The sequence below is a fragment of the Chrysochloris asiatica genome, unplaced genomic scaffold, assembly GCF_000296735.1.
Source record: "Chrysochloris asiatica unplaced genomic scaffold, ChrAsi1.0 scaffold00150, whole genome shotgun sequence".
Taxonomy (NCBI): Eukaryota; Metazoa; Chordata; class Mammalia; order Afrosoricida; family Chrysochloridae; genus Chrysochloris; species Chrysochloris asiatica.
The window spans coordinates 8,330,718-8,358,309 of record NW_006408668.1 but is presented as its reverse complement, the minus strand read 5'-3'; the positions used below and the strand labels follow the sequence as shown (position 1 = coordinate 8,358,309).

The 27,592-nt window shown below is 39.9% G+C and overlaps 1 protein-coding gene across 1 annotated transcript in view; it reads left to right on the top strand.

Moving 5' to 3' along the window:
* VWA3B (von Willebrand factor A domain containing 3B) overlaps positions 1–27,592 on the top strand; it is a gene marked incomplete at its 5' end in the record, with an annotated part of 314,866 nt that overhangs the window by 89,017 nt on the left and 198,257 nt on the right. The window contains 4 exons of the mRNA XM_006870778.1: positions 3,656–3,852; positions 13,188–13,342; positions 16,464–16,602; positions 18,343–18,474. Coding sequence (XP_006870840.1) covers positions 3,656–3,852; positions 13,188–13,342; positions 16,464–16,602; positions 18,343–18,474 — 623 coding nt within the window. The remainder of the gene's footprint in view (positions 1–3,655; positions 3,853–13,187; positions 13,343–16,463; positions 16,603–18,342; positions 18,475–27,592) is intronic.

Genomic DNA, 27,592 nt, shown 5'->3' with positions numbered 1-27,592 from the left:
ATAGCAATGAAAGGATATAAATAGGATGAATGTAAAACTAATGTTCTTCCATGTAAACTATCACATAATTCACAATAAAACATTAAAAAAAAAAAGTTTCCAGCCTCGGAAACCCTCTACAGGGTTTTTATGAGTTGGAACAGACTCCACAGCACACCACCACCACCACCACTCTTCACTGAAGGAAAATCTTTAGCAATCTGCTGAGGTGACTGGTAAAACAGTGTAATCAGGATTAGCTGTGAACTCACATCTCTAATAAATGCGGGTATGATTCTAGGCTCTGTAGGTGAGAACTTAACATAGCACATTTAATTAAGATAATTGCAAGGGAATGGACTATAGTGAACAGATGACACTCTTCCCTTCCCTTGGGGGGAGAGGGGGAAAATAGGCTCAGCCACTAATTGATGTAATCAAGGCTGAGAGTGAAAAGCTATGCCCGTCCCCTTCCTTTCTTCAGCTTTAGAGCATCTAGGCACTTGGTCTTTGAATACTTGGCAGCTCCATCTTTTCCTTTTGAAAGTTCTGGTTCCTTGGGGTCTTCTCCCACACCCCTTTTCAGAGGGTAATGGGAATATGAATCATGCCCCCAGGGTAGCTGTTCTGCCTGATTCTGGTGAAAGTAGAAGGAATAAGGGGTTAAGTTTCTGAATAATATTAAAAAATATATTTCAATGTGTTTTTAGAAAGCACTTTTGTGGTAAGCTTAAATTTAATCATTGAGATAGATCTTTTGTCTTTTTTAAAAGAAGGCAACCCAAAACAAAGCAGAAAGATGTGATAGGGTCGGCTGTGTGTCACCATAGGAATAATTGAATTAAAATTCCATTTCCTACTACATCTATTGATCAAAAAGAAAAAAGAAGAAAAGAGAATAAAATGGCGTCAAAGGCTTAGAATGTAATTAACAATAATTGGAGGAAAACAGTAACCCCAAAGATCTCCCCCAGGAGGCTGACCCCACTAACAAAAAGGGGTTCCATCCTTTCAGCTGCTTTCCCATGATGTGGGAGAGCATGCAAGAGAAGCTCAGGAATTAGAAACAGGGGAAGGTGCCTTCATTGCCCACCCCCATTCCTTTAACTTGGGCTCCCTGAGCAGATTGAGAGGATACTTTGATGGGTCACTTAGAAGCTAATTGCTGGGATTTGGGACAGCACCTGAAGGAACTTTTTTTTTTTAAAGTTTTTGTTGTGGATCGAGTGGAAGTTTACAGGGCAGATCATCAATTTTACATTCAACAAATCATACAACTTGTTTTATTACAATAATACAATCCTCCCCATGTACCATCAGTCAACACAGTTTTTCTCTCTATTCACTTTAACTCTTTTTTTGTTTTTTTTAACAGAAACTTGTTGTTGTTGTCAGGTGCCATCGAGTCGGAACCGACTCATAGCGACCCCATGCACAGCAGAACGAAACAATGTCCGATCCTGGGCCAACCTCACTACTGCTGCCACACTTGAATCCATCAATGATGTCACCTGGCCAATCCATCTCGTTAGGGGTCTTCCTCTTTTTCTCTGACCCTCCACCTTATCCAGCATGACATCCTTCTCCAGTGTCTGTTCCCTTTGGACAATATGTCCAAAGTATGAGAGACGAAGCTTAGCCATCTTGGCCTCGTAGAGTGGATGGTGGGTTTGAACTGCTCACCATGTGGTTACAAGTCAGGTGCTTAACGTACAGTGCCACACCAGGGCTCTCTGTAGGGTTGGTGGACCTGTATGTGATGTTGTTGTTAAGTGCTGTTGAGTTGGTTCTAATTCATAGCAACCCTTTATAGGGTTTCTGAGGAACAGCTGGTGGGTTGAATTGTCGACCTTGTGGTTCACAGCCCAGTGCTGATACTATAGAGCCACACCAAGAGTCCAAATGTGTGATGATGTTGCTGTTAAGTGCAGTCAAGTTAGTTTCAACTCATAGCGACCCTGTATATGGTTTCCTAGGAGTGGCTGATGAGCTTGAATCTCTGACCTTGAGGCTCAAACTGACCTTGCTGTTCAGAGCATTAGCCATTTCCCTGTCCAGCACTTCTCTCCTGCCTTAGGGCTCTGGTTGTCCCAGTGCGGCTAAAATATCAGGGTCCTTTTGGCTTCCCTTCCAGATGTGAAGGTAAAAACTTAACAGTTAGCTCTCTGACAGTAAAACTATAACAGCAGCAAAAAATATCCTAATTTGTAGTACCTGTATATGTCCAAATTTTATAAATGTTTCCACCATGGTTGATTTCAACCTACCAAAGTGAAATTGTTGAACATAAGGTTGGGAAGACACAAGCACAATCAGTTCTTGTTGATTACTGCTCACCAGATCTGTAAGCTCCTTGCCTCCTCAACTCCAGATTTACTCACTGCCTCCTCTAAGCCCCTCTCCCAGGTAGCCTGTTCCCCAGGTGACAGCTGGAGTTTTGCACCACCTAGATTAACATTTCTTTGCTTGTATGATCCACTGACTTGTATGGTATCAGGCTAAGGTAACATAACACCTACTCCCTGGAAAATACCAAGGGAATGTGCCTAAGGCTAGAGGCATTTGGGACATTGTCATTCTGGATTTTACATTACCTGTGAAGGTGAGTTGTCCTGAGATACAGCTCCAAGTGCCTGAGCTGACTTATGAAGTTTTGGGGCCCTCAGAGTTGAGAACTAGGTTATGAATAGGGATAAATTCACCAAGGTAAGAAGGAAGCTTCTTGGGAAACGGCTGTCAGCCTACAAGAGTTGACTGACTTCCACCTCACTGAAGGCTTTTCCTTCACTTTTATTACAGAGTATGTTCACGTGACCTTTCTCACTGAGTCACCTCTGTATAGTTAGGAATGCCAAGCACAGCTTCCATCTGCAGATACAGAATTCTGCTGATAATAAGAGAAGTTAAGTGAGTGACTCAAGTTTGAATACCTTTCCCAAGCCAGTAAGTGACAGAGCCAAGACTTGAACTCAGATCTTCTGATCCTAAGTGTATTGCTCTTTCAACATACAGCTTTGGCCTGTTGGTCAGTTCCACCTGTACATGGGGGTCAGTCAAATTAGGAAGAGGAGGAAATGAGACAGAAAGTAAGAGATTCTTGCTTTTTAGTCTGTTACCTAGGATTTTTTATTATTTTGTGTGTGTGTGTGGCAATTCTGCTTTTGAAAGCATGTTTCCTGAGATGAAGTAGTTTTTAACAAATTACATGTTCCATATTGGTAAATATTAAGTTAGGGGTATAATATGAATAGGAATACTGGTAGTATAATAGTTAAAGCTGCTAACCAAAAAATCGTTGTTTGGAACCAACAGACATTCCAAGGGAGACAAAAATGGCATTTGGCTTCCATAAAGATTTATGACCTTGGAAATCCTATTGTTGTGAAGTGTCATGGAACTGGTTCCAACTCATAGCAACCCTGAGGCTTTAAACCTTTGTGGGATCAAAAGCCTCATCTTTCTCCTGCTGAGTGGCTGGCAGGCTCAAAGTGTGGACATTCGTTCACAGTCCAGTGCTCATCATATGGGGCAGAAACCATATGGGGCAGTTCTGTTCTGTTCTGTCTTATGGGGTCACTGTGAATTGATATCAATTGGATGTCAATGGGTTTGGGTTTTGGTTCTGGTTTATAACAGAACCACTCATAATATGAATGAACTGTCATTCCAGAAATAGAATCTGGAGCAACCTTTGTGGAGAATGAGTCAAATCCAGAGGACATTTGGAACTCCAAGAAGTGGCTTCAGAAATATGGCTTGAAAGCCCAGAAGCTGTCATTTTATGATGTTCTTGCTGATTGCTCCTTCCGCCATGTTGATGGAGTCGTTGATATAAAAGCTAAGCCGGAGAATGAGTCTGTGAAGACCAGTGCGGTAAGTAATATGGATTCCTGGGTGGGAGCTTGGCCTAACCTTGGTGCTCTGAATTTATAAGACCTCTCTCAGATCAGAAGCCAAGGATAGGACCAAGGTTGAAAGGCAGCATGGAGGGAAGCCAGATTGGGTTTCCATGAAGAAAGATGTCCCTTTTTCCTTTTACCACCCACTTCTCTAAATGGTACTTGTGAGTGGAAATGAAATCTGGGAATAACTTCTAGATATTAGTGTATTGTCCATGAGCCAGCTGCTGAACTTGTAGAAATGCAGGCATAATGAGCCTCAAAATTATTCAACATTATGTCAAAAGAGAAGCCCTTTGTTCCCCCATCTTGAATGCAAGAGAGGAAATAGCTGGCGAATCTCCCCAAATCAGGTATTTCTGTAGTCTTTTTGTATTTTTTGTATCTAAAAGATGCATTCATTATACTAGTCAGCAGTTATAGATTCCAGTAAATATAAAGTCAGATCCTCTGAGAGATTATACCACTGGAGGAGGATATGCTGAAAACTTGTGAAAGCTTTAGTCCTATTGTGCCAAATGGATCTGAAAGGAATGCATCTTTTCAAAGTGCCTGACCCTGGCTTATCATGCAAGGATAATGATCTGTATCAATGTGTCCTAAACTTCAGCATGCATATGAGTCTGTTGGTCTGAAGTGGGTACTTAAACAAGTTCCCAGATGATGCTGATGTGGCTGGCCCCACTTTGAGAGGCACTGACATATAGAACAAGGAAGCTAGGGCAGCCTGGTGGTTCAGTGGTCCATGAGAGAGACCCACCACATCTGTTGTCAGTGGAAGCTTGTGTATTGCTATGATGCCGCTCACAGGATTCAGTGGAGCTTCCAGACTAAGATGAACTAGGAAGGACACTCTGGTGACCTAATTCTGAAAATCCCAAGACTCCAATCTGCAGCTGGTCACGGGGGCGGCTCAGTCCATTGTACATGGTGGTGGTGGTGGTTATGTGCCATGGAGTCGGTACCGACTCATAGCGACCCTGTACAGGGTTTCTGAGACTTTAAATCTTTACGGGAGCAGAAAGCCTCCTCTTTCTCCCACAGAACAGCCAGTAGTTTCGAACTGCTGACCTTGCGGTTCGCAGCCTGATTTGTAACCACTATGCTACCAGAGCTCCTTATTGTGCATGGAGCCACCATGAATCAGGAGCTCAAACTTGCTGCCAGTGAGTCGATTGTGATTCATGACAACCCCATGGATTACGAAGGATCTGTAACCTTCATAGAAGCGTATTGCCAGGCCTATCTTCTGTGGTGCCACTGGGTAGGGTCAAGCCACTCAGCTTTAAGTGAATTGTTGGTAAGTGCTGTCGAGTTGGTTTGGACTCCTAGCAACCCTGAATAGGGTTTCTGAGGAGCAGCTGGTGAGTTTGAACCACTAACCTTGCAGTTAGTGGTCCAGTGTTTATCCTACAATGCCATACCAGGACTCTTGTAAGTCAGTTGTTGTTGTTGTAAAGTGTCATCGAGTCAATTCTGATTTGTAGTGACACCCTATATAGTGTTTCTGAGGTATAGCTGGTGGATTTGAACTGCTGACCTTGTGACTCAGACTCCAGTGCGGATCCTACAGCACTGCAGCAGGAATCAGTAGTTGTTGTTGTTGTTGTTGAGTGCCGTCGAGTCGGTTCCGACCCATAGCGACCCTGTTACAGGGTTTCTGAGGGTGTAAATCCTTACGGGAGTAGAAAGCCTCATCTTTCTCCCACGGAGCGGCTGGTAGTTTCGAACCGCTGACCTTAAGGTTCGCAGCCCAATTCGTAACCACTACGCTACCAGAGCTCAGTAGTTGAGTAGAAATCATTTGTGTCACCCACAGACCACAATGGTAGTTAACAACAACAAAACCCCATCGCTGTCTAATCAATTCCAACTCACAGTGACCCAAAATGACAGAGGGAGCTTTATGCATTTTCAAAGGCTCTGACTAGTAGATTCCACAGAGCTGAAACCCCAGGCTCTTGGATGCTCACTATCCTGCAAGGCTGCCCATTCAGTTCCACACACTCTCCTTAGGGAAAGTCTTTCCCTTGGGGCTACACTACACATGTGATGTTGTGTTTTTGCCTTTTTACTAACGCTGAACTGCAAGGAGGAAAATATAAAAATTGAATTACAAATATGCAAAATTGGTGCAAGACTTGTTTCCTGGCTTTTACTAGGACGCAGAGTAATTGCTACACGACTGGGAAAATCTCATTTGTGGGTTTCCTCCCCCAGCCAAAGTTTCTGGTTCTGTAGATGTTATTCAATAATGTTATTCGTTCAGGAAATAATACATAACCAAATTTTCAATTTTAGGATCTATTTGACACTGGATATTTACAATTATTAATCTTTGTCGGTTCGGATGTGCCTTCCCTTAAGCATGAAACTGATGTGCTTAGACTTAGCGCAAACATATTCAGTAAAGCTAACCTCTTTCTCAAACATTAGCGAACAAGGAGAATTTCTGTTTTTAATATTTGTGGGTAGATTTCTAAAACTGGATTTATACCTCAAATTGTGATGTATATAAAATGGGGAGAAACAGAGGCTACTGTGAAATAGATTATTTAGGGGTGTGGCACTTTATGTTAATACGCTGGACTACAAAGTCAATTTGAACCACAAGGTCAGTGGTTCAAGCTCACCAGTCACTCCTTGGAAACCCTATACAGGGGTAGCTATGAGTCGGAACCAACTCAACGGCACTTAACAACAACTACCTCATTTGCCTCATTTTTCTTTAAAATTCAACTTCTCAACAGAATTATGTAAACTTCATTCTCCGATTCTTCAGATCTCATTCTGGTGCCACTCCAATCAGATAAAAACCCTAACCCTTCTAACAAAACCTAGTATTTCCAGGAACACTTAAATTTCTAAATTCAGGAATCAGTTCTCAGTCTTTTTCTTATTTGGCCTATTGTCAGTACTTAGTATACTTGATCACGTCCTTGGAATTCTTCTTTTGCTTGAAGAAAACACTGTCCAGGTTTGCCTTCTGCTGCACTGGCTACTTCTTCACAGTCTTTGTTTTCTTTCCCATGTCCCCCTAAATGCTGGAGGGCCTCAAAGCCCAGTCCTTGAACCTCTTCTCTATTTACCTCTTTATTCCTTAAGCGCCCTAATCCAGTCCCAAGGCTTTTAATGCCATGTGTATGCTGACTTCCAAATTTCTATCACCAGCTCTGAGGCTCCCTGATCTCCACCAGTCTACTTGTCGTGTTACTTGGATACGTAATATATATCTTGAACCTAACATATTTAGCACTAAATTCTGATGTTCCCTTTCAAAGTCATGCTCCTGTAATCTTCCTATACATTTATGGCAATTCCATTTTTTTCAGTTTCCCAGGCCCAAAGCCTCTCTTTTCTCTGTATGCACATCTGAGCTCTCATGAAATCCTTTCACTATCTTCACAATATACCCAGAATTCAGGATCTGACTATTTCTTACCATTTCCACTATTACACCTGGTCTAAGCCACTGTACTGGCCTCCTTGCTCCCTACTTATATCTTTTTTTTTTTTTTTTCAAAATCAGTTTATGAACGCTCACTATCCTGACAACTGGCATCATTAGTAGTTTTGTTTAATAATACCATTTAAATTAGCCAAACATGTAAGACAGTTGCACGCACAAATGATATACAGATTACAACTTTTAAAAAAGTAATTGCAATGTGCAATTCCCTGCTTCTATCTTTGATGATCTGCAGCCTGTATGTCCTCAGTGAAGATTCTGTCACTTCTCTTGCTAAAGCCCTCAGATCATTTGTGTTCCACTCAGAAGAAAATCTTCTTTCCGCTCTCAGACCCATAGGGTCTGCTTCCTGCCTCTCCTTTACCTGCCTTCACTTCTCTCCCCTGGCTCAGTCTATTTCAGCTACATAGGCCTTCTTAAGATTCTGCAAACATGTGAAGCAAAATCTTACCTCAGAGTTTTTGTATTTGTTGTGCCCTTTAACTGGAGTGTTGTGCCCTTCAATTCCAGACATATTGGGGTAAGTCAAGAAGTATCGGTATTGGGGTGCTAGTTCATACATGCGCAGTTTATTCCAAACAAAATAGGTTTAAACATGACTCTGTGTTCAGTGGATGGCTACAGACATGCTCTTCCAGCAATACACTTGTCTTAGTCTCGTTGTTGTTGTTGTTAACTGCTGTTGAGTCGATTCCAACCCATAGTGACCCTGTATAGGGTTTCCAAAGAGCAGCTGGTGAGCTTGAACTACCAACCTTGCAGTTCAAATGACTTTGCAGTCTGACACATTAGCTCACAGTGCCACTCCAGGACTCCTTAGTCTCGTTGTTGTTGTTAAGTGCTGTCAAGTAGGTCCCGATCCCTAGGGACCATGTATAGGGTTTCTGAGGAGCAGCTGGTGAGCTTGAACCACCAACTTTGCAGTTCAAATGGCTTCTCAGTCTGACACATTAACCCACAGTGCCACACCAGGACTCCTTGATCTCATTGTTGTTGTTAGGTGCCATTGAGTCAGTGCCTACTCATAGCAACCTTATGCACAGCAGAATGAAACACTGCCTGATCCTGGGCCAACCTCACTATTGTTGCCACTCTTGAGCCCATTGATGCTGCCACTTGGCCAATCCATCTCGCTGAAGGTCTTCCTCTTTTTCTCTGACCCTCCACCTTAAAAAAACATCATATCCTTCTCCAGTGACTGCTCCCTTCTGACAATATGCCCAAAGTAAGAGAGACTAAGTTTGGCCATCTTGGTCTCCAAGGAGCACTCTGGCTGCACTTCTTCTAACACAGATTTGTTGGTTCTTTTGGCAGCTCACGGCACTTTTAATACTCTCCTCCAACACCATAACTCAAAAGCATCAATTCTTCTACAGTCTTCCTTATTTACTGTCCAACTTTCACATGCATATGAGGTTACTGAGAATACCATGGCTTGGGTCAGGCACACCTTAGTCCTCAAGCTGACATCTTTGTTTTTCACCACTTTAAAAAGGTCTTGTGCAACAGATTTACCTAATGCAATACATCATTTGATTTCTTGACTGCTGCTTGTGTGAGTGTTGATAGTCTCATTGTTGTTGTTGTGAAGTGCCGTAGAGTCGGTTCCAACCCATAGCAACCCTGTATAGGGTTTCTGAGGAGCAGCTGGTGAGCCGTTTTGAACTGCTGACCTTGCAGTTCAAACAGCTTTGCAGTCTGGCACATGAACCCACAGCGCCACACCAGGACTCCGATAGTCTCATTAGGGTGCCTTAAAAACAACAACAGCAACAACAAAAAGCTGGAGAAAATGTGCCATGGGAGAAAATGTTTGTGCCATGGGAGAAAATGCCATGGGAGAAAATGATTTGAGGTCAGGGCTAATACTGAATTTTTAGCAAAATTTAAGTGGACATCATTCCAAATCATTGAATCTTCACAGAAGGTTTATGGGAATGCTATGCTACATGAAACAATAGTTTTTAGATGGATCAAATATCTTAAGGAAGGTCAGGAAGACCTCAGAGGTGAGTCAAGAAAGAGAAGACTGTCAACCTCGACAAATGAAGAAACTGCGGCTGAAGTCCAGAGACTGTTGGAAGATTGTAGTTTTTTGCATTAGTTACTGAGCTTTTACTTTCACATGGTTCAGTATTTTTTAGTTTTAATGGAACATTTTGTCCTCACAAGCTTTTGATTTGATGGATGCCAATAGTGTTGCATAAAGAGTAGCTTGCTCAAAGAGTTGATCTTTCGTTTCATCTTTATGCAAGTTTGAAGCTAATGAAGATGATTTTATGTGACAAATTGTAACCAGAGAACAGTCTTGGATTTACCAATAGTATCCAGAGATCAAGATCCATTCCAAACAGTGACTTCTGAGGGGATCTGCTGGGCCACTAGATTCAAAGCAGAGAGGTCAGCTCAGAAAGCTATGGTGATTTCTTTTGGGGACTCCAAAGGGTTGGTCTTGAAGGATATGCTTACAGGAGCTTACTATGAAGAAGTTTTAAGGAACCTGAAAGGTGCATTGGTGAGAAAATAACCAGGAAGTTACACAGAGTGAGGCATTCCCCTTCCCCCATGTTAATAACACACCTGCTCATTCTTTGAGATTAGCAAAGATTATCCTATGGGAATTTCGTTAGGAAATCTTATCCCATCCACTTTACAACCTTGATTTGTCCCTTCAGACTCTTCTGTTCCCTAAACTTAGAGAATATTGAAAAAGAGCATGCTTTGAGTCCTTCTTTCGAGGATACCCAAACTGCCATTTTGACATGATGTAATTTGAAAAGTGCAGAATTCTTTGAGGAAGGGTTAGGAAGATGGAAACACTGCCTTCAGAGGTGTGTGGAGATACAGGGAGGCTACATCATGAAACAATAACTTTGCATCTTGTTATTTTTATTTAATAAAGGAGGTCTATGATTTTGTAGCAGTACTTTTGGACTTACCCTTGTAAATATGGCTCATATTCTTGATTTTTCCAAGTCTTTGCTCAAATGTCATCTTCTGTCTGAAGTTTTCTATTTTAGATTTTAACATTTCCATATTCCCCTTCCCTCCACTTCTCACTATAATGTAAACTTCATGAAAGTAGGAATTTTGCTCAGCTATATTTATGAAATGTATTCCAAGTGCCTTAAAGAGCTCCTGGTGTGGCACTGTAGGTCTGATAAGCACCAGACTGCTAACCACTGATCATCGTGCTCATTGGAAACCCTATATAGGGTCACTGTGATTTGGAACTGACTCTACAGCTCTTAACACAAAAGATCTCTTAGCAAAGATGGTGGTATTGGTGTGACCTTGTTTCCAACGCTGCAAGTCTTTGTTGTTAGGTGCCATTAAGTCAATGCCGACTCATAATGACCTTATGCACAATGGAATGAAACACTTTCCGGTACTATACTAACCTCACAGTTGCTGCTATGATTAAGCTCACTGCTGCTGCCACTGTGCCAATCCATCTTGTTGGAGATCTTCTTCTTTTCCGATGACCTTCCACTTTACCAAGCATATTGTTCTTCTCCAGGGACTGGTCCCTCCTGATAATATGTCCAATGTATGAGAGACAGAGTCTCTAGTTATCCTGGCTTCTAAGGAGCATTCTGGCTATACTTTTTCCAACAAAGATTTGTTCTTTTGTTTGTTTGTTTTTCTCAGTCCATGGTACTTTTACTATTTTTCTCCAAAGGCTGTGGTCTTTGTGGGACTAGAAAACCTCATCTTGCTCCCGTGGAGCAGCTGGTGAATTTGAACTGCTGACTTTGGGCTTAGCAGCTCAATTTCTAATCCATTACCTTACCAGGGCCACTTTTGGCAAGGAATGGAGGTAGTGGTGATGGTGTGACCTCAAGTTGGTTCTGACTCACTGTGACCCTTGTGTAGATAGGGTTTCCCAAGGTTATGTTCTTTTACTATACTTATTCAATCAGTATGTTGAGCAAATAATTCAGGAAGTTGGATAATACCAGGAAAAACATGGCATCAGAGTTGGAGGAAGACTCATTAACAACCTGCCATATGCAGATATACAACCTTGCTTTGTGAAAATGAAGAGGCCTTAAAATACTTACTGATGAAGATCAAAGACCACACCCTTTGGTATGGTTGACACTTGATGTAAAGAAAACAGAAATCCTTACCACATCCATATAAATGGGCAAAAGATTGGTGTTGCTAAAGACTCCATTTTGCTTGGATCAATCATCAACACTCATGGAACCAGCCATCAAGAAATCAAATGACATATTGCATTAGGCAAATCTGTTTTACAAGACCTCTTTAAAGTGTTCAAGAGCAAGATATAATTTTGAGGACTAAGGTACGCCAGACCCAAACCATGGTATTTTCAATAGCCTCATACGCGTGTGAACATTGGACAGTGAATAATGAAGACAGTAAAATGGATGCATTTGGTGTTGGAGGAGAATATTCAAAGTAACATGAACTGCTAAAGTAACAAACTGATATGTAATGGAAGAAGTACAACTAGAGTGCTCCTTGGAAGTCAGGATGGCCAGACTTCATCTCTCATCAGGCCAGACTTTATGCTATCAGGGACCGGAAGTCTCTAAAGAAGGATATCAGTGGAGGGTCACTGAAAAAGTGGAAGACCTCCAACAAGATGGATTGGTACAGTGACAGCAGCAATGGACTCAAGCACATTAATGATTGTGAGGTTGGTGCACGACTGGCCAGTAATTTGTTCTGTTGTGCATAAGGTCACTAAGAGTCAGTATGACTTTATGGCACCTACCAACAACAACATAGGATCTTCAAGGCAGTAAAGCTTTTTGGGAGCAGAAAGCCTTATCTTTTTCCCTTGGAGTGGCTGGTAGATTTGAACTGCTGACCTTGCAGTTGCAGCACAACATATAGCCACTACACTACCAGGGCTCCTTTGACAAGGAATTGTTGTTGTTGTTAAGTGCAGTAAGTCGGTTCTGACTCATAGTAACTCTGTGTAGGGTTTCTAAGGAGCAGCTGGTTTGCAGTCCAGTGCTAGTTCTATAGCACCACACCAGAAGTCCAAGGAGTTGTTGTTTAACTGCTGTTGAATTGTTCCGACTCATAGCGACCTTGTATGGGTTTCCAAGGAGCAGCTGGTGAATTTGAACTGCTGACCTTGTGGTTCACAGTCCAGTGCAGATTCTACAGAGCCACACCAGAAGTCCAAGGAGTTGTTGTTAAGTGCTGTTGCGTCATTCCGACTCATAGCCACCCTGTATAGGGTATTCAATGAGCAGCTGGTGAATTTGAATCACCAATCTTGTGGTTCAAACTGACCTTGCAGTCCGTATTGGATGTGTGCTAAAGAATGTCAGCCATTATGAACTCTTTCCCTATGGGAAGGTTTTGTCCTTGGGTCAATTCTTTATATCCCAGTAGAGGGTCCTAGATGTGGGGTCCGGGCTCCTGGCTATTTTTCTTCATTTGGGGTAGGGAGTAGCAATGGCAAAATGCTTTATGTGACTTTAAAGTTCCACCTCCTCCAGAATAGCTTCCCTGGCCCTCTGGTTCACTGAGAACTCTTCCTTTATTGCTAGGACTTGCTGTCCTCACGATCTCAACCCAGTACCATGTACTGAGTATCTACTGCTCTGCAGTGCTGTTTGCTGCTATGTGTCTGTGTGTGTTTTGGTGTGTGTGTGTCTGCTTCACTGGAACATGGATAAGATCATCACTCAGGATACATAACACTAAGATCTCTATGGAACAGGCCAAGTATGTGTTTGATTGAATTAACAATTTAGCTTTACAATAGAGGCAAGTGCTAGGACATTGACGAACCATTTGGAGACTTTTTTTCTAAGGGTTTCTAAACAACTTTTCCTTTGTCCTCTCTACAGGAGACAATCAAGAAAACAGTCCATGCGAAATACTGTAGCAGATTTGTCCATGCTCCTTGGAAGGATGGGAGCTTGGTTCATGTCCATGTTACCAAAGAGAAATACAAGTGGTACAGTGAAAGAATTCAAACATTCCTGGCCCAAATTGAAAGGAGGTTGGTGTATTTTCAGGAGAGTGGGAGTTCTGGGGTGGCACTGTAGGATAAGCACTGCACTGCTAACCTCAAGGATGGTAGTTCAAACCCACCAGATGCTCCTTGGAAATCCTATACAGGGTTGCTATGAATCAGAACTGACTTGATGGCACTTACCAGCAACAAGAAGTCTAGTTTATTTTGAAATTCATATCTACTTGACCTCTTGGTAAAAGCTCACCCAAGAGAAAGAAATGTCCAATAAATATTGTTAGGTCAAAGTTGCCATCTGGTGGTTTGCTGATGACCTTGTTAATGACAAAGAAGAATGTTTGTTTTTCAAGCTGCCTTGATGCCAGTTTCTTAAAACACAGAAAATTCTTATAAACAGCAAACAAAGGATATGGTATCCCCATGGTTGTGCATCACTGTAAGAGGCTAAGAATTGCTTCTGCTCACACCTTACAATTTTTATTCACCACAGGTATGACAGACTGTGTTATACTTGTCCTCTACATTCTTGAATGTTACATTTCAAGGCAATTGTTAAAACGTTGTGAAATATACCAGTACAATTGAATACTATGCTTGTTTCCTTTGAACTCAGCTAAGTATAATTTCATGCAATCTCAGCCCTGCTGGTTCTTAAAGTCTGATAATGCTCCTGAGTATGGAGCATTCATGCTGTAACCTCAGGGCAACTCTATGGTGGATAGTCTACCTTAACATCTGCCAGCCCAGCCCTTCACTTCTTCCCATGCCAGTTGTGGAGAGAAAGAACAAATCTGTTTAAGCTCCTGGGCTCTGGGATCAGATCTAGCTGGGTTCTAATCCCAGCTTTGTTACTTGTGGTGTGACCCGGGAGACTTAGGTGAAGTCTTTGTGCACTAGCTTCCTCATTTATAAAATGGAAATAATTTCACTGACAAATTTGTTCTATGAATTAGATTAGATACTAAATCATATAGGTTTAGGATAGTATCAAGTCTGTAGTTGTTGTTAGGTGCCATCGAGTCGGTACTGACTCATAGCAACCCTGTGCACAGCAGAATGAGACACTGCCTGGGGTCCTGGGCCAACCTCACAATTGTTACCACACTTGAGCCCATTGATGCTGGCAGTCTACTCTGAAAAATGAGAGCTATCTTCTTCCTTCTGGTCCTGAAGTTTTTTTTTGTGGGAAGGTTTTTAAGTATGCATTCAACGTCTTTAAATACATATAAAATTGATATTGGCAATTTATGTTCTATTTTTTAATCTATCTCACTAGAGGTTATTCATTTTGTTGTTCTTTTCAAAGAACCAGTTTTTTGTTTCATAAATTTTTGTCTCTATAGGTTTTTGACTTTCTTTGTCATTGATTTCTATTCATATCTTTATTATTCCCTTTGTTCTCAGTATTTTGGATTTCCGTTTCTTAAGATGATGCATACCTCATCCTAATAATAGATTTTTCTTTTTTCCCCTACTATAAGCATTTCATTTCACAAATTTCTCTCTGCGTACTGCTTTAGCTGCCTCCCATGGATTTTGATATGCTGTGTTTCATTTACAGTCACTATAAGGTAGTTTAAGCAGCTCTGGTAGCATAGTGGTTACGAGTCGGGCTGCTAATTACATGGTCAGCAGTTTGAAACTACAAGCTGTTTTGTGGGAGAAAGATAGTTTGTAATTTCCCCTTTGAGCAAAGGGTTATGTGAGGAATGTGTCATTTACTTTCCAAATGTGTGTGGATTTTCAGATAACTTTTTGTTATGAATGTCTATTTTAATTTCACTGTGGACATAGAAATACCTTTTATTATTTCAATTCTTATAAATTTGAGACCTGTTTTGCATCCCAGAATATGAATAAAAAGCGTATTCTGCTTTTGTTGAGTAGCACATACTATGAATATCAATTATCTCAGGTTGATGGATAGTATAGTTCATGTCTTCTGTGTCATTACATATTTTCAGTGTAATTTTTCTATAAATTATTGAGAGAAAAGTATTAAGATCTCCAACTGTAGTTGTGGACTTGTCCACTTCTTCTTTTAGTAATGTCAAGTTTTTCTGCATGTATTTGGAAACTCTATCAAAGGAGCTCTGGTAGTGTAGTGTTTACGAGTTGGGCTGCTAATCTCACAGTCAGCAGTTGGAAACTACCAGCTGTTCTGCAGGAGAAAGATGAGGCTTTCTGCTCCCGTAAAAGATTTACAGCCTCGGAAACCCTGTACAGGGTCGCTGTGAGTCGGAACTGACTCCACAGCACATAACCACCACCACCACCATCAGTAGGTACATATATAGAGAGAGTTGTTAATATCATTTCGACTAATTGACTTCTTTATCATTGTAGAATATCCTTTTTTAATCTCTGGAAATGCTTCTTCTGAAATTTGCTTTTTCTATAATATCATTATAGCCATTTCAGCTTTATTTAGATTATTGTTTGCATGGCCTATCTTTTCTTCTGTTCTTGTACCTTTAACCTACCTTTCTTATAGATTAATAAGTTTCTTGTAAGCAGAATATATATGTGGAAGTTTGAACTCTGTTTCAAATATTTTTTTCTGTCTCCACCCCAGCACTTTGCCTCAAGCCATGAACTTCATTTACATCCTGTGATAGGAACAGTTCATGCATGGATCGTTCCTGCTCACCCAACTCCCGGGTGCTGAGGTCACTTGATACCGTCCAGAAGTTCCACTGAAGCTTCAGGAATAAGCTGACTTTAAAAGCTTGAGGGTAGTCAGGATTAGACGACAAAATATCACATGACTGGAAGTAATTTACTTGTGGCTTTGGAACCTAGTATTGGATTTATTGTTTCTGTCATATTTATTTTCCTAGTTCTGTTTTATTTGGAGAGAGTTGTGATAATTGATGCAGCCCAGAGTTTTCCACAGAAGAACCTCAAAGTAAATAACTTGCTCAAAAAAGATTTGTTGTTGTTGTTAAGTGCCGTCGAGTCAGGTCTGACCCATAGCAACCCTGCATAGGGTTTGCAAGAAGCAGCTAGTGAGCTTGAACTGCTGGCCTTTTTGGTATAAATAATATGGCAGAGTTGTGGCTTCTGTATATGTATATTTAAGTTCTTAGGAAGATGCTCTATTTGCCCCAGGATCTAACCATTCACTTGCAACCTATTTCCTGTGTAGGATTACATGGCTACAAGATGGGAGTCAAATGCTCTTTGGAAAAGTGCTTCATGATTGTGTTTATGTCCTCATTGATACATCTCACTCAATGAAGGGCAGACTGGACTTGGTGAAGGACAAAATCATTCAGTTTATACAGGTTAGATGGAACTATCATCTTCATGCATTTGGGGGGGTCTATGTAGCAAGAGTTCATCTTCACCAGTCATCGTCTGTAGTTATAAGAGGTAGACATGGAAGGTTTATGCTGAAAATCCTTAAGAAAGCCACTTCAGAAGGTTCCCTTTGGCCAGTTACAGAATCACCAGTGCTCCTTTGAAGGCAGACCTTTCCTTCTGTAAATACATGGGTTGCTTATGGAAGCTTCTACAAGTTCATTGCTTTAGGTTTTCTCTACCCTAAAATCTGTGTCCTACACATACTGCCATTGTTTTCCAGACACGCTTCACCTCTTGTTTTATTCTCTAATGTTTATCAGGAGTCCTGGTGTGGTGCTGTGGACTAATGCACTGGGCTGCAAAGTCTGTTTGATCTCCCAGGTTGGCAGTTCAAGCTCACCAGTCACTCCTTGGAAACCCTATACAGGGTCGTTATGGGTCAGAACTGACTTGACGGCACTTAACAACAACAATAACAAATGTTTATCAAGGATCTTGTTGCCTAGCCCCAGAATTCATGCACATGTGTGGAGTGTAGGTTGATGTTCAAGAGTTTCCAGTTCTTCCCTTGCTTATGCTACTTTGGGTTGCATGACCTCAAGTAGATTGCTTACATCTCCTAATGTCTAGTTTCACACCTATAAATGGGTGCCATAGTACTGCCATGAATCAGTAGTATTGTTACAACTGTTAACCACAGAAAATAGTTTAGGGAAATAGTTCCAACGAGCCTCTGTTGGAGAACATGATCTGATTGGACTATTGTGATCTACCAGGTTTTCATTGGCTGCTTTTTGGGAAGTAAATCATCAGGACTTTCTTCCTAGTCTCTCTTTCTCTCTCTCTTTTTTTTAAAGTTTTTATGGTGAATTGAGTGGTAGTTTACATGGGAAAACATCAGTTTTGTACTAATTGTATAGCATTTAATTTCATTACAATGATTACAATCTCCTCTGTGCATCATCATGCAACATTATTTGTTTCTATTCCCTCGGTTTTTTTCTTTTTTTTTTTGTATGTGTAGGGGGTTGATGTACACAAAACCACTCAGGAATATATAATGATTTAAACAACCAAAGGGTACATTCTGCAAGCCCACCTCCTGGCTGCCAGCACACAGCCTTTCTCTTTCCATGTGTCTAGAGTCCTCAGCTGCTGTCTCTCTCCATGTCCCCATCTCTGATCCTAGTCTGTCTTTAAAAGCTTCATTGAAACCTGTTCATCATCACAGCAACAGTGACTGATGGGTGGGGCCGTGCTTGAGACGTCCTGATTGACTGAGAATTGAACTTCAGTCTCCTTCATAGAAGACTGGAATTCTGCCATAGAGCAGCCACTGTAGCCTTACTGAGAACATACTGACTGAAACAATGAGGCCATTTTGGATTTATTTTCTTTACGCATAGTAATTTAGTGTGCTTGTTCTGTTTATTATTCATGTCCATATTGAAGTCAGCTAAAATTCAGTATCACATTTTACATAAAGTCTATACATATAAGGGGTCTTATTGTAAAGGTCTTATTGACATCCAAACTGATATATATTTTATTTAAATGCCTTTGCATACTAGAAAAAAATATCTGTTGATTGTCATTTTTAGCTTCTAGAGTTCAAACTAGCTATCATAGAAACCACAGTGATTTTAAATTATCATAATGTGATCTATCTGACTCTTTTCTTATATTTGCTTAGTTTTATGCTTAATCATTGTTTCTTATAGGAACAGCTGAAATACAAAAGTAAATTCAATTTTGTGACGTTTGATGCTCAAGCAGTTGCTTGGCATGAAAAACTTGCTGAGATTAATGAAGAAAACTTGAAAAGAGTTCAGTCCTGGGTTAGAGACATTGAGGTAAGATAGAGACTAAGTTTGGAAGAAGAAGCCTGACTTTGTTATCTGTCTATTTAGTTTACTCATAAGATAAAAATTCTTGAGAAAGTACTTTGAGTGTGGCGGTTGCTTCATATAGGCACCTTTTTGTCTATAAAAGTCACAGTAATCCTGTATCACAATATCTTAAAGCTTAGATAAGGCTCTATTTGCAGCATTCTGTTTTCAGAACTGCCCTTGGCTCAGATCTCAGCTGCTTTATGAAAACAAATTTCAAAATATTACTTTTTTTTTTTTTTACTCAAACTCATTCGGATTTGTTCTTTATGTAATCCAATATTGTTTTGAAGGATATATGCCTCCTACTCTTAAAAGTAGAATCTTGGTGTGGTGAAGTGGGCTAATACGCTGCACCGCAAAGTCAGTTTGAACCATAAGGTTGGTGGTTCAAGCTCACCAGCCACTCCTCGGAAATCCTGTACAGGGTAGCTATGGGTCAGAACTGACTTGACAGCACTTAACAACAACAACAACAACCCTGTAAGCAAGACTCCTGCCCAAAGTCACTCAGCTTTGCCTGCTCTGTGGGTTGGGATGCCCACCACTTTGTCTCATGCTTTGGTTTTTGGTTCTTCTTCTGCTGCTCCTCTGCTCCTCCTCCATTGTCACAGCTTTCTGTCCCTGGAGGTTCATTGTGCAGGGATCCTGGGGTCCAAAGGATATGCTCTACTACTGGGTTTTCTTCTTTGATGGTAGTGAGACACTCCACACCTCCCACCCTGCTCCTGCATCTGAGATGGTTCATTTTATACCCATGGTAAAATTTCAAGTTTTCACAATGACATTAACTCTGTGAAACTCTACAGCTTTAGTCACGTCATCCTATCAGTATCTTCTCCCACCTTCTCTTACCCAAACCCAGAAGAGCAGTAATGTTTTTTGGTGGGAGTTTCAAATTATAACTAGAAGAGATAAGTCATTACACCACAGGTTCTAAGTGCCATCGAGTCGGTTCCAACTCATGGTGTTCCGAGGAGCAACTGGTGAGTTTGAACCACTGACTCATAACGTTCCTATGCACAATAAAATGAAGCAGTGCCTGACCTGTACCATCTTCACAATTGTTACCCTTCAGCCCATTGCTGTTGCTACCGTGCCAATTCATCTTGTTGGGGTCTTCCTATTTTTTTTCACTGACCCTCCACTTTACCAAGCCCTCTGTCCTTCTCTAGGGACTGGACCCTTCTGATAACATGTTCAAAGTGAGATGAGAGATGAAGTCTCACTATCCTGACTTCTAAGGATCATTCTGTCTGTATTTCTTAAAACACAGTTTTGTTTGTTCTTCTGACAGTCTATGATACTTTCAATATTCTCCTCCAACACCATAACTCAAATACATCATTTTTTCTATGGTCTTCCTTATTCATTGTCCAACTTTCCTTTAAAATTTAAAAAATTTTATTTTAAAATTTTACATAAAATTTAAAAATTAAAAAATTATGTAGGCAGCTAAAGGAAGGCAAAAGGAAAAACATCCTCTATCTAGAAGGCCTTAGGCATGCCCGATTTTATTCCAAGTTGCTACTTTCTTGAGAGGGGCACTAGTTAGCCCCTTGTAAGAGGAAATCACCTTGGATTCATTGTCTAACTTTCATATGCATATGGGACGATTAAAATACCATGGCTTGGGTCAGGAGCACCTTAGTCCTCATAATTAATCTTTGCTTTTGAACACTTTAAAGAGGTCTTGTGCAGCAGATTTGCTTCATGCAGTACGTCGTCTGATTTCTTGACTGCTGCTTCCAAAAGTGTTAGCTGTGGATATACCACAGGCATTAATACAGATTAAAAGATTTTCTTTTCTTTAGGCCTTCTCTTATCTTGAACTTAATTTTATAAATTCTAGAAAATATTTTCTCTCATTCTGTGGCTTGTTCTCATTTTCTTAATAGGGTTTTTCACAGAGCAAATGTTTTCAATTTTGATAAAGTCCAAGTTACCGTTTTTTTTTCTCTTCTGGAATGTGCTTTTGAAATCATATTTAAAAACTGTAAAACCCTGGGTTATGTAGATTTTCTTCTGTTCTCATTTAAGAATGTAATTTTGTATTCTGCATTAGGACTGTGGCCCATTTTCAGTTCATTTTTGTATAAGATATAAAACAAGATGCAGAATGGTTTGTTGAAACGACTGCTCTTTCTCCATTTAAAAAAAAAAGCATTTGACTTTATCTGTGTGCATCTATTTATAAAGTCTTTATTCTGCTTCATTGATTTGGATGCCTATTCTTTTGTAAATTTTGCTGTAACTTTATACAAAATCTTGACATCAGGTAGCATGAGTCCCCCAACTTTGTCCTTATTTCCAAAATGTTTGCTATCATAAAGATTTATAGTCTTAAAACCCCAAAGGAGCAGTTAGACTTTGTTCTGTAGGGTCACTATAAGTTGGATCAACTGGATGACAGTGGGTTTTGTTTGTTTTTTAATTTCTCCCCATAATGTTTTACAGTTTTCAGGTAGAAGTTTTTCACCTCCCTGGTGAAATTTATTCACAGATATTTTATTTTTTTGGAGTCCTGTTGTGGCCTGTGGAATAAAACAGTGGACCGCAAGGTCGGTTTGAATCACAAGGTTTAAACTCATCTGCCACTCCTTGGAAATCCTACACAGAGTCGCTATGAGTTGGAACTGACTCGACAGCACTTAACAACAACAACAGGGTTTGAATATAGATTTCTTGTTGCTTTTTTTGTTGTTCATATTGGGGTGGGGAAGCCTGGGATTTTAGACCTGCTCATGCTGCCATCTTCCTGGAAATACTCTGTTCCCCCTTCTCTTTGTTTCTTTTTCAGTCTTCTGCCTTCTCTTGTTTTTTTTTTTTGAGCATTCCACATGATGCCATTTTCTTCCCTCTTTTAGCAAGTGGCAGCATCGATGGACTCAAGCGTGGCAACAATAGTGTGGTTGGCCTAGGATCGGGCAGTGTTTCGTTCTGCTGTGCATAAGGTTGCTATGGGTTGGTACCAACTCAATGGCACCTAATAATAACAATTTAGCAATGGTACTTCTTTTAAAAACATTTTTAACAGTTGCCTTTGTCTACTTTCAAATAACACTATACTGCTTCACAGGTAGTGTAAGTATCTTGTAACAGAGAAGTCTCAATTTTTCCTGTCACTCCTTATAACATTGCTGTCATTCAGTTTTCTTATCCATATGGTATAATCACCAAATACATTACCGTTTTTGTTATTTTGAACAATATCTGCTAGATTGATTAAGAATAAGAAAACATAAATTATTTGTTCTTATTTCTTAAACTAGATCTCAGTTTCTTACCTATATAAATTTCCTTCTTCCAAAAGAATTTATTTTAACATTTATTTGCAAGGCAGATCTACTGGTAATAAATTCCACCAATTTTTGTTTGAGAAAGACTTTTTTCTTCAATTTTAAAGGATGATTTTCCTGAGTACAGAATTCTGTGTTGGTAGTTTTTCTTTCAGAAGTTTAAATATTTCACTCTAGTCTCTTCTTACTTGAATGATTTCTGAAGAGAGTCTAATGTGTAATTCTTGCCATTGTTTCTTTATTGTTAAGGTGTTTTCCCATCCCCCTGACTTCTTTCAAGTTTTTCTTTGTATGTGATTTTCTGTAGTTTGCATAGTATATGCCCTCTGGGATTCTTGGGTCTGTGGTTTTGTGTCAGTCATTCATTTTGGAAAATTCTTAACTATTGTTAAGACTTCATATATTTCTTCTGTTCCTTTCTTTCCTGTGTCTGGAGATATGTATATCTTCAGTAATTGTCTCACAGTTCTTAGACATTCTATTCTCCCTCCACCCCCTTCTTTTTTGCTCCTTGCTTTTTAGTTTGGGACGTGTCTATCAAGTTCACTGATTCTTCTTTCCTACATTGCCTCAGTTCTGTGTACTCTATTGATGAGTATTTTTCATTATGTTGCAGTGTTTTTTTGTTTTGGACATTTTCTTCTGATTCTTTCTTAGGGTATCCATTTCTCTATTGACATTTTATATTTGTTCTTGCTAGTTTTCCACTTTTACCATTAGTTTTTGTTGTTGTTGTTGTGAAGTGGTATCAAGTAGGTTCCAACTCATAGCAACCCTGTCTATGGAGCAGCTGATGGGTTTGAACCACCAACCTTATGGCTCAAACTGATCTTGTGGTCAGTTTATCCTGCAGCACCACCTCAGACCTTAGTATATTAACCATGTTGTTGTTGTTAGGACCTGTTGTGTAGGTTCCAACTCATAGTGACCCTATGCATAGTAGAATGAAACATCGTCCAGTCTTGTGTCAACCTCTTAATCATTGTTATGTTTGAGCCCATTGTAACTTCTCGTTGGGGATCTTCCTCTTTTTCACTGACCCTCCACTTTACCAAGCATGATGTTCTTCTCCAGGGAATGAGCATATCCAAAGAATGAGAGATGAAGTCTCACCATCCTCTCTTCTATGGAGTACTCTGGCTGTACTTCTTCCAACACAGATTTGTTTGTTCTTCTGGAAGTCCAGGGTACTTTTAATATTCTTCTCCAATATATAACTCTAATGCATCAATTCTTCTACAGTCTTCCTTATTCATTGTCCAATTTCACACACATATGAGGCAACTGAAAACACCATGGCTTAGTCCTCAAAACACCTCAAAACAAGAGGTCTTGTGCAGCAGATGTATGTAATGCAATAGATCTTTGATTTCTTGACTGATGCGTCCATGAGAGTTGATTGTGGTTCCAAGCAAAATGAAGTCTGACAACGTCAATCTTTTCTCCAATTATCATGATGTTATTTATTGGTTCAGTTTGAGGATTTTTATTTTCTTTACATTGAGGTGCACTCCATACTGAAGGCTATAGTCTTTGATTTTCATTAGTATTTTAAGTCCTCTTTGCTTCTAGCCACCATGTTGCATCATCTGCATATCCCAGGTTATTAATGAGCATTGCAATCTTGATGCCACGTACTTCTTCATATAATCTAGCTTCTCAGATTATGTGCTCAGCATACAGATTGAATAAATGTGGTCAAAGGATACAACCTTGGCACACACCATTCCTGATTTTAAACCATTTACTAAACCCTTTTTCTGTTCTAATAACTGCTTCTTGGTCTATATATAGGTTTCTCATGAGTACAGTTAAGTGTTCTTGAATACCCATTGTTTGCAATGGTATCTATAGTATGTTATGATCCAGACAATGAAAAGAACAAGTAAACATCTTTCTGGTATTCTCTGTTTTCAGCCAAGATCCATCTGATGTCAACAATGATATACCTCATTCCTCTCCTTTTCTAAATCCAGCTTGAATTTCTAGTAGCTCCTTGTTGAGGTACTGTTTCTACCATTTTTTATTTGTCTTCAGCAAAATTTTACATGCTTAATGTTTACTTGGTTAATGTGTTGAATTGCAAAGTCACTTTGAACCACAAGGTTGGTGATTCAAGCTCCTCGGAACCCTATACCCTATACTGGAATAGACTCAACAGCACTTAACAATGACATCAACAACAGGCTCTCATAAAATAGTTTTCGAAGGCATATTTTTACTAAGGAGAACAAAATGATCTGGAAATATTCCAAAATGTCCACTTTTCCACTCTCCCTAAGAGAAGCAGGAGGGAGTTTTGCATGAACAAATTTCCCTATAAACTTTGTGGGACTCCTAGAGGTCAAACTCATCCCTGTGAAGACTGGGTCCTCCACAGTTTTTAACTCTCAAGCTCATCCATACTGAACCTCCTGTTCAGTTGCAATTTAAATGCTCCATTTGATCATGCTTTGATTCCTGTACTTCTGCTGCTGGTAAACTGTGGTCCTCAGTATTTGTCTCTATAACTTTTGTGACAGCAGTTTGCTTTACAGACCAGTTTTCTGGAGAACTGAACTGCTGTGGATTTTCGGTTTTTCTTGTTGTGGGAATGGGAATGATGACTTCCAGGCTCTTTCCATGTTGAACTGGAAGTCTGTTCATTTTTTCCCCCTGGTCCATTTTCTCTTTGTTGTACAAAGTGGTTACTTTTTATTATTCTGTTTTCAGTTGATCTGTCCCTTTCTCTGTCCCTCTCCTTCTGCTGCTGTATCCATCTACTGAAAATTTATTATATTTTTCCACTCTAGAAGTGTCATATGGTTCTTTATATCCTCTATTTCTCTGCAAAGACTTTATTTCTTAGCCATATTTTCTAGTTTTTCATTTGATGCCAACAGAATAGTCATTGCTCATTAAAGCATTTCTATCCTGGTTATGTTTTCAACATTTGCCAGCTAATTCTAATAGCACTGGCATCTGGGTTTTGAAACTTATTTATTTTCCTTTTTTATTCAGGTTGATATCTTCCTGATTTCTTGTTTGATGAGTAATTTTCATTTGAACTTTGAACATTTTTCTATCATGAGACTGGATATTATTTAACGTTCTGTTTAATTGGTTTTGCCCTGACACCGTTGCCAGGGCATCAGTGGGTTTTTACCTTATTACTGCCAGGTGGAAATAGAAATCCAGATTCTTCACTTAATGTATTTTGATACAGAAGCTTCTTCTTTGGATGGACACTGTAGATTCGGGTGGGCAAGGCTACTAATTTCAAGCCAAAGCAAAATAAAAAAATCAAATCCACTGTTGAGCCAATTTAGATACATAGTAAATGTACAGGACAGAGTAGATCTGCTTCTTAAGATTTCTGAGATTATAAATCTTTACAGATTTGATTTATGGTTAGCAGCCCAATGCTTAAGCCACTATGCCACCAGGATTCCTTCATTTCCAGCCAGCAAGGTGAAACCCTTGCTTGCTACTGACCTTCTCTGACATCACCCGACTGGGAGTATTGGGGAACAAATGAGATAAAATTTCATTTTGTTTATCTTACTTAGTGTTCTCTAACCTTTGTAGTTTTGTGTTTGTAATTGTTTTAGGAAAATTCTCAGCCGCTATTTTTCAATTTTTTCTTCTGCCCTGTTTTCGCTTTCTTCTTCTGTGTTTCCTACTAAAGTATACATTAGACCATTTGATATTGTTCCACAGATCTTTTCTGATTTGTTTCACTCCTTTCTTGTTTTCTTCATATTTTAATTAGAGTAACTTCTATTGGCCTGTCTTCAGAGTCACTGATTATTTCCTTAGTTGTGTTGAGTCTACTGATAAGCTTGTTAAAATACTTCTTCATAGTTGTTGCTATCATGTCTAGCATTTCCAATGTGATGTGTCTTATGGTTTCCACCTCTCTGTTAAAATTATCCATTGGGTCTTGAATGTTGTCCACCTTTTCCATTAGAGATTTTAATGTATTAATCAAAGTTACTTTAAATTTTCTGATAGATGGTTCAGACATCTGTGTTATATCTGAGTTTGTTTCTGTTGAGTGCTTTGGCAGTGTATTCTTTACTCTTTTCCCTGTTTTTGTTGAAAGCTGGATATCATGTTTAGTACTGCAGAGGCTGGAATCATTTTTTGCCTGGAATTAAATACACTTTTCTTTCTTGGGCAGGAGGAAGGGATCAAAAGTGATAAAATTAGGAAATGGGCTGGGTTTGAGATTTGGTAGAACCCTGTGGATGCAGTACTAAAGCACTCTGCTGTCAACAAAAAGGTCAGTATTTTGAACTTACCAGTTGCTCCATGGGAGAAAGATGTGGCAGTCTGCTTCCACAAAGATTGAAAACCTTGAAAATCCATGGGACAGTTCTACTCTGTCCTTACAGGGCCACTGTGAGTTGGGCCACTTGATGACAATGGACTTGGTTTGGGTTTTCAGTTTTGTTTGTTATTTTTACCCTCAGTTCACCATATTTTTCTTTGTTTTTATTTTTTATTTTTATGTAATACTTTGTGTAGGGGCTGGCTTGTTAAAAGGTTGTTTTTTTTAAAAATTTTTTTTCCAATGTCTACCTTCAACTCTTGGTTTCCCCTTTATACTGGGTGTCAATGAGGGCCCATCTCTTGCAAGTTACTTGTTAGTCAATACTTGTAAGGGAGTGGTGGGCACTAGCATTCTCTGAATAAACCTTAGGCTTAGGTATGGTGTCCCAGAGCCTCAGGGGAGTGGTATTCTCAGTAGTTCTGAGCCTAGTACCTATTCCTGCTCCTTCCCCAGGTATACTGGGTTTTTTATTTTGTTTCTTTCCCTACCCCCCAAGCTATAGGGTACTTCCATCGGTACCCTATATTGTTGCAGTTGTTAAGTGCTGTTTAGTCGGTTCTGACTTCTAGTGACCCTGTATAGGGTTTCCATCTGGTGGGTTTGAACCACAGACCTTGCAGTTAGCAGTTCCGTGCTTATCCCAAAATGTCACACTAAGACTCCTTCAGTACCCTATGGGTAACTGTATTTGTTGCCCTGCCCTCTGCACAGATTGAAGCTTTTGTTCAATAGGAAGTAGAAAGAGCTGCTGTTCCTCTTCTGCACTTCTGCAAAATGAAGAATTTTCAAGACTTTCTCAGTCTTTTCTGGAGACTCCTATGGAGTCTGTGGCAAAAACAAACAAACAAACAAAAAACCTGCATGAGAGTACTGATAGATACCCTCTAGACTTGTAATCTCTAGGCTATTACTCTTTCTCACCAGTGTATGCCTGGACAATTTTCACCAATTTACCATCACCCAAGCTGAAGTCTTCTGGTTGCATCTTGTCTCAGAAAGCCATCTCACTTAGTGTTTAACAAAAGTCATAGACTTGCCTTTTGTCTGCTGTTTACTGTAAGTGCGAGAGTGATGCACTTGCCAGTCTCTACATCCCTGAGCAGAAACTACGGAAGTTTTGTTCAGTTTACAATTTATTTGCTGTACCACCAGTTCAGGAACCCTGATAGGGTTATGTGTACTTTGCTAACCACAAGGTCAGCAGTTCGAATCTATCAGCTGCTCTGAAGGAGAAAGATACAGTTCTCCTCTCCTGTAAAGATTTTCAGTCTCAGAAACCCTATAGAGGGTCACTCCGAGTCAGAACCAACTCAACGGCACACCACAACCACCACACCAGTTAGCTTTTTTCTTTAGTAAGTCTAGGAAGCGACTTGAAAACAGGTTGATTTTTTTTTTGTTTTTGTTTTTTAATTTAAGGTTTTTATTGTGGATTGAGTGAAAGTTTACAGGGCACATCATCAGTTTC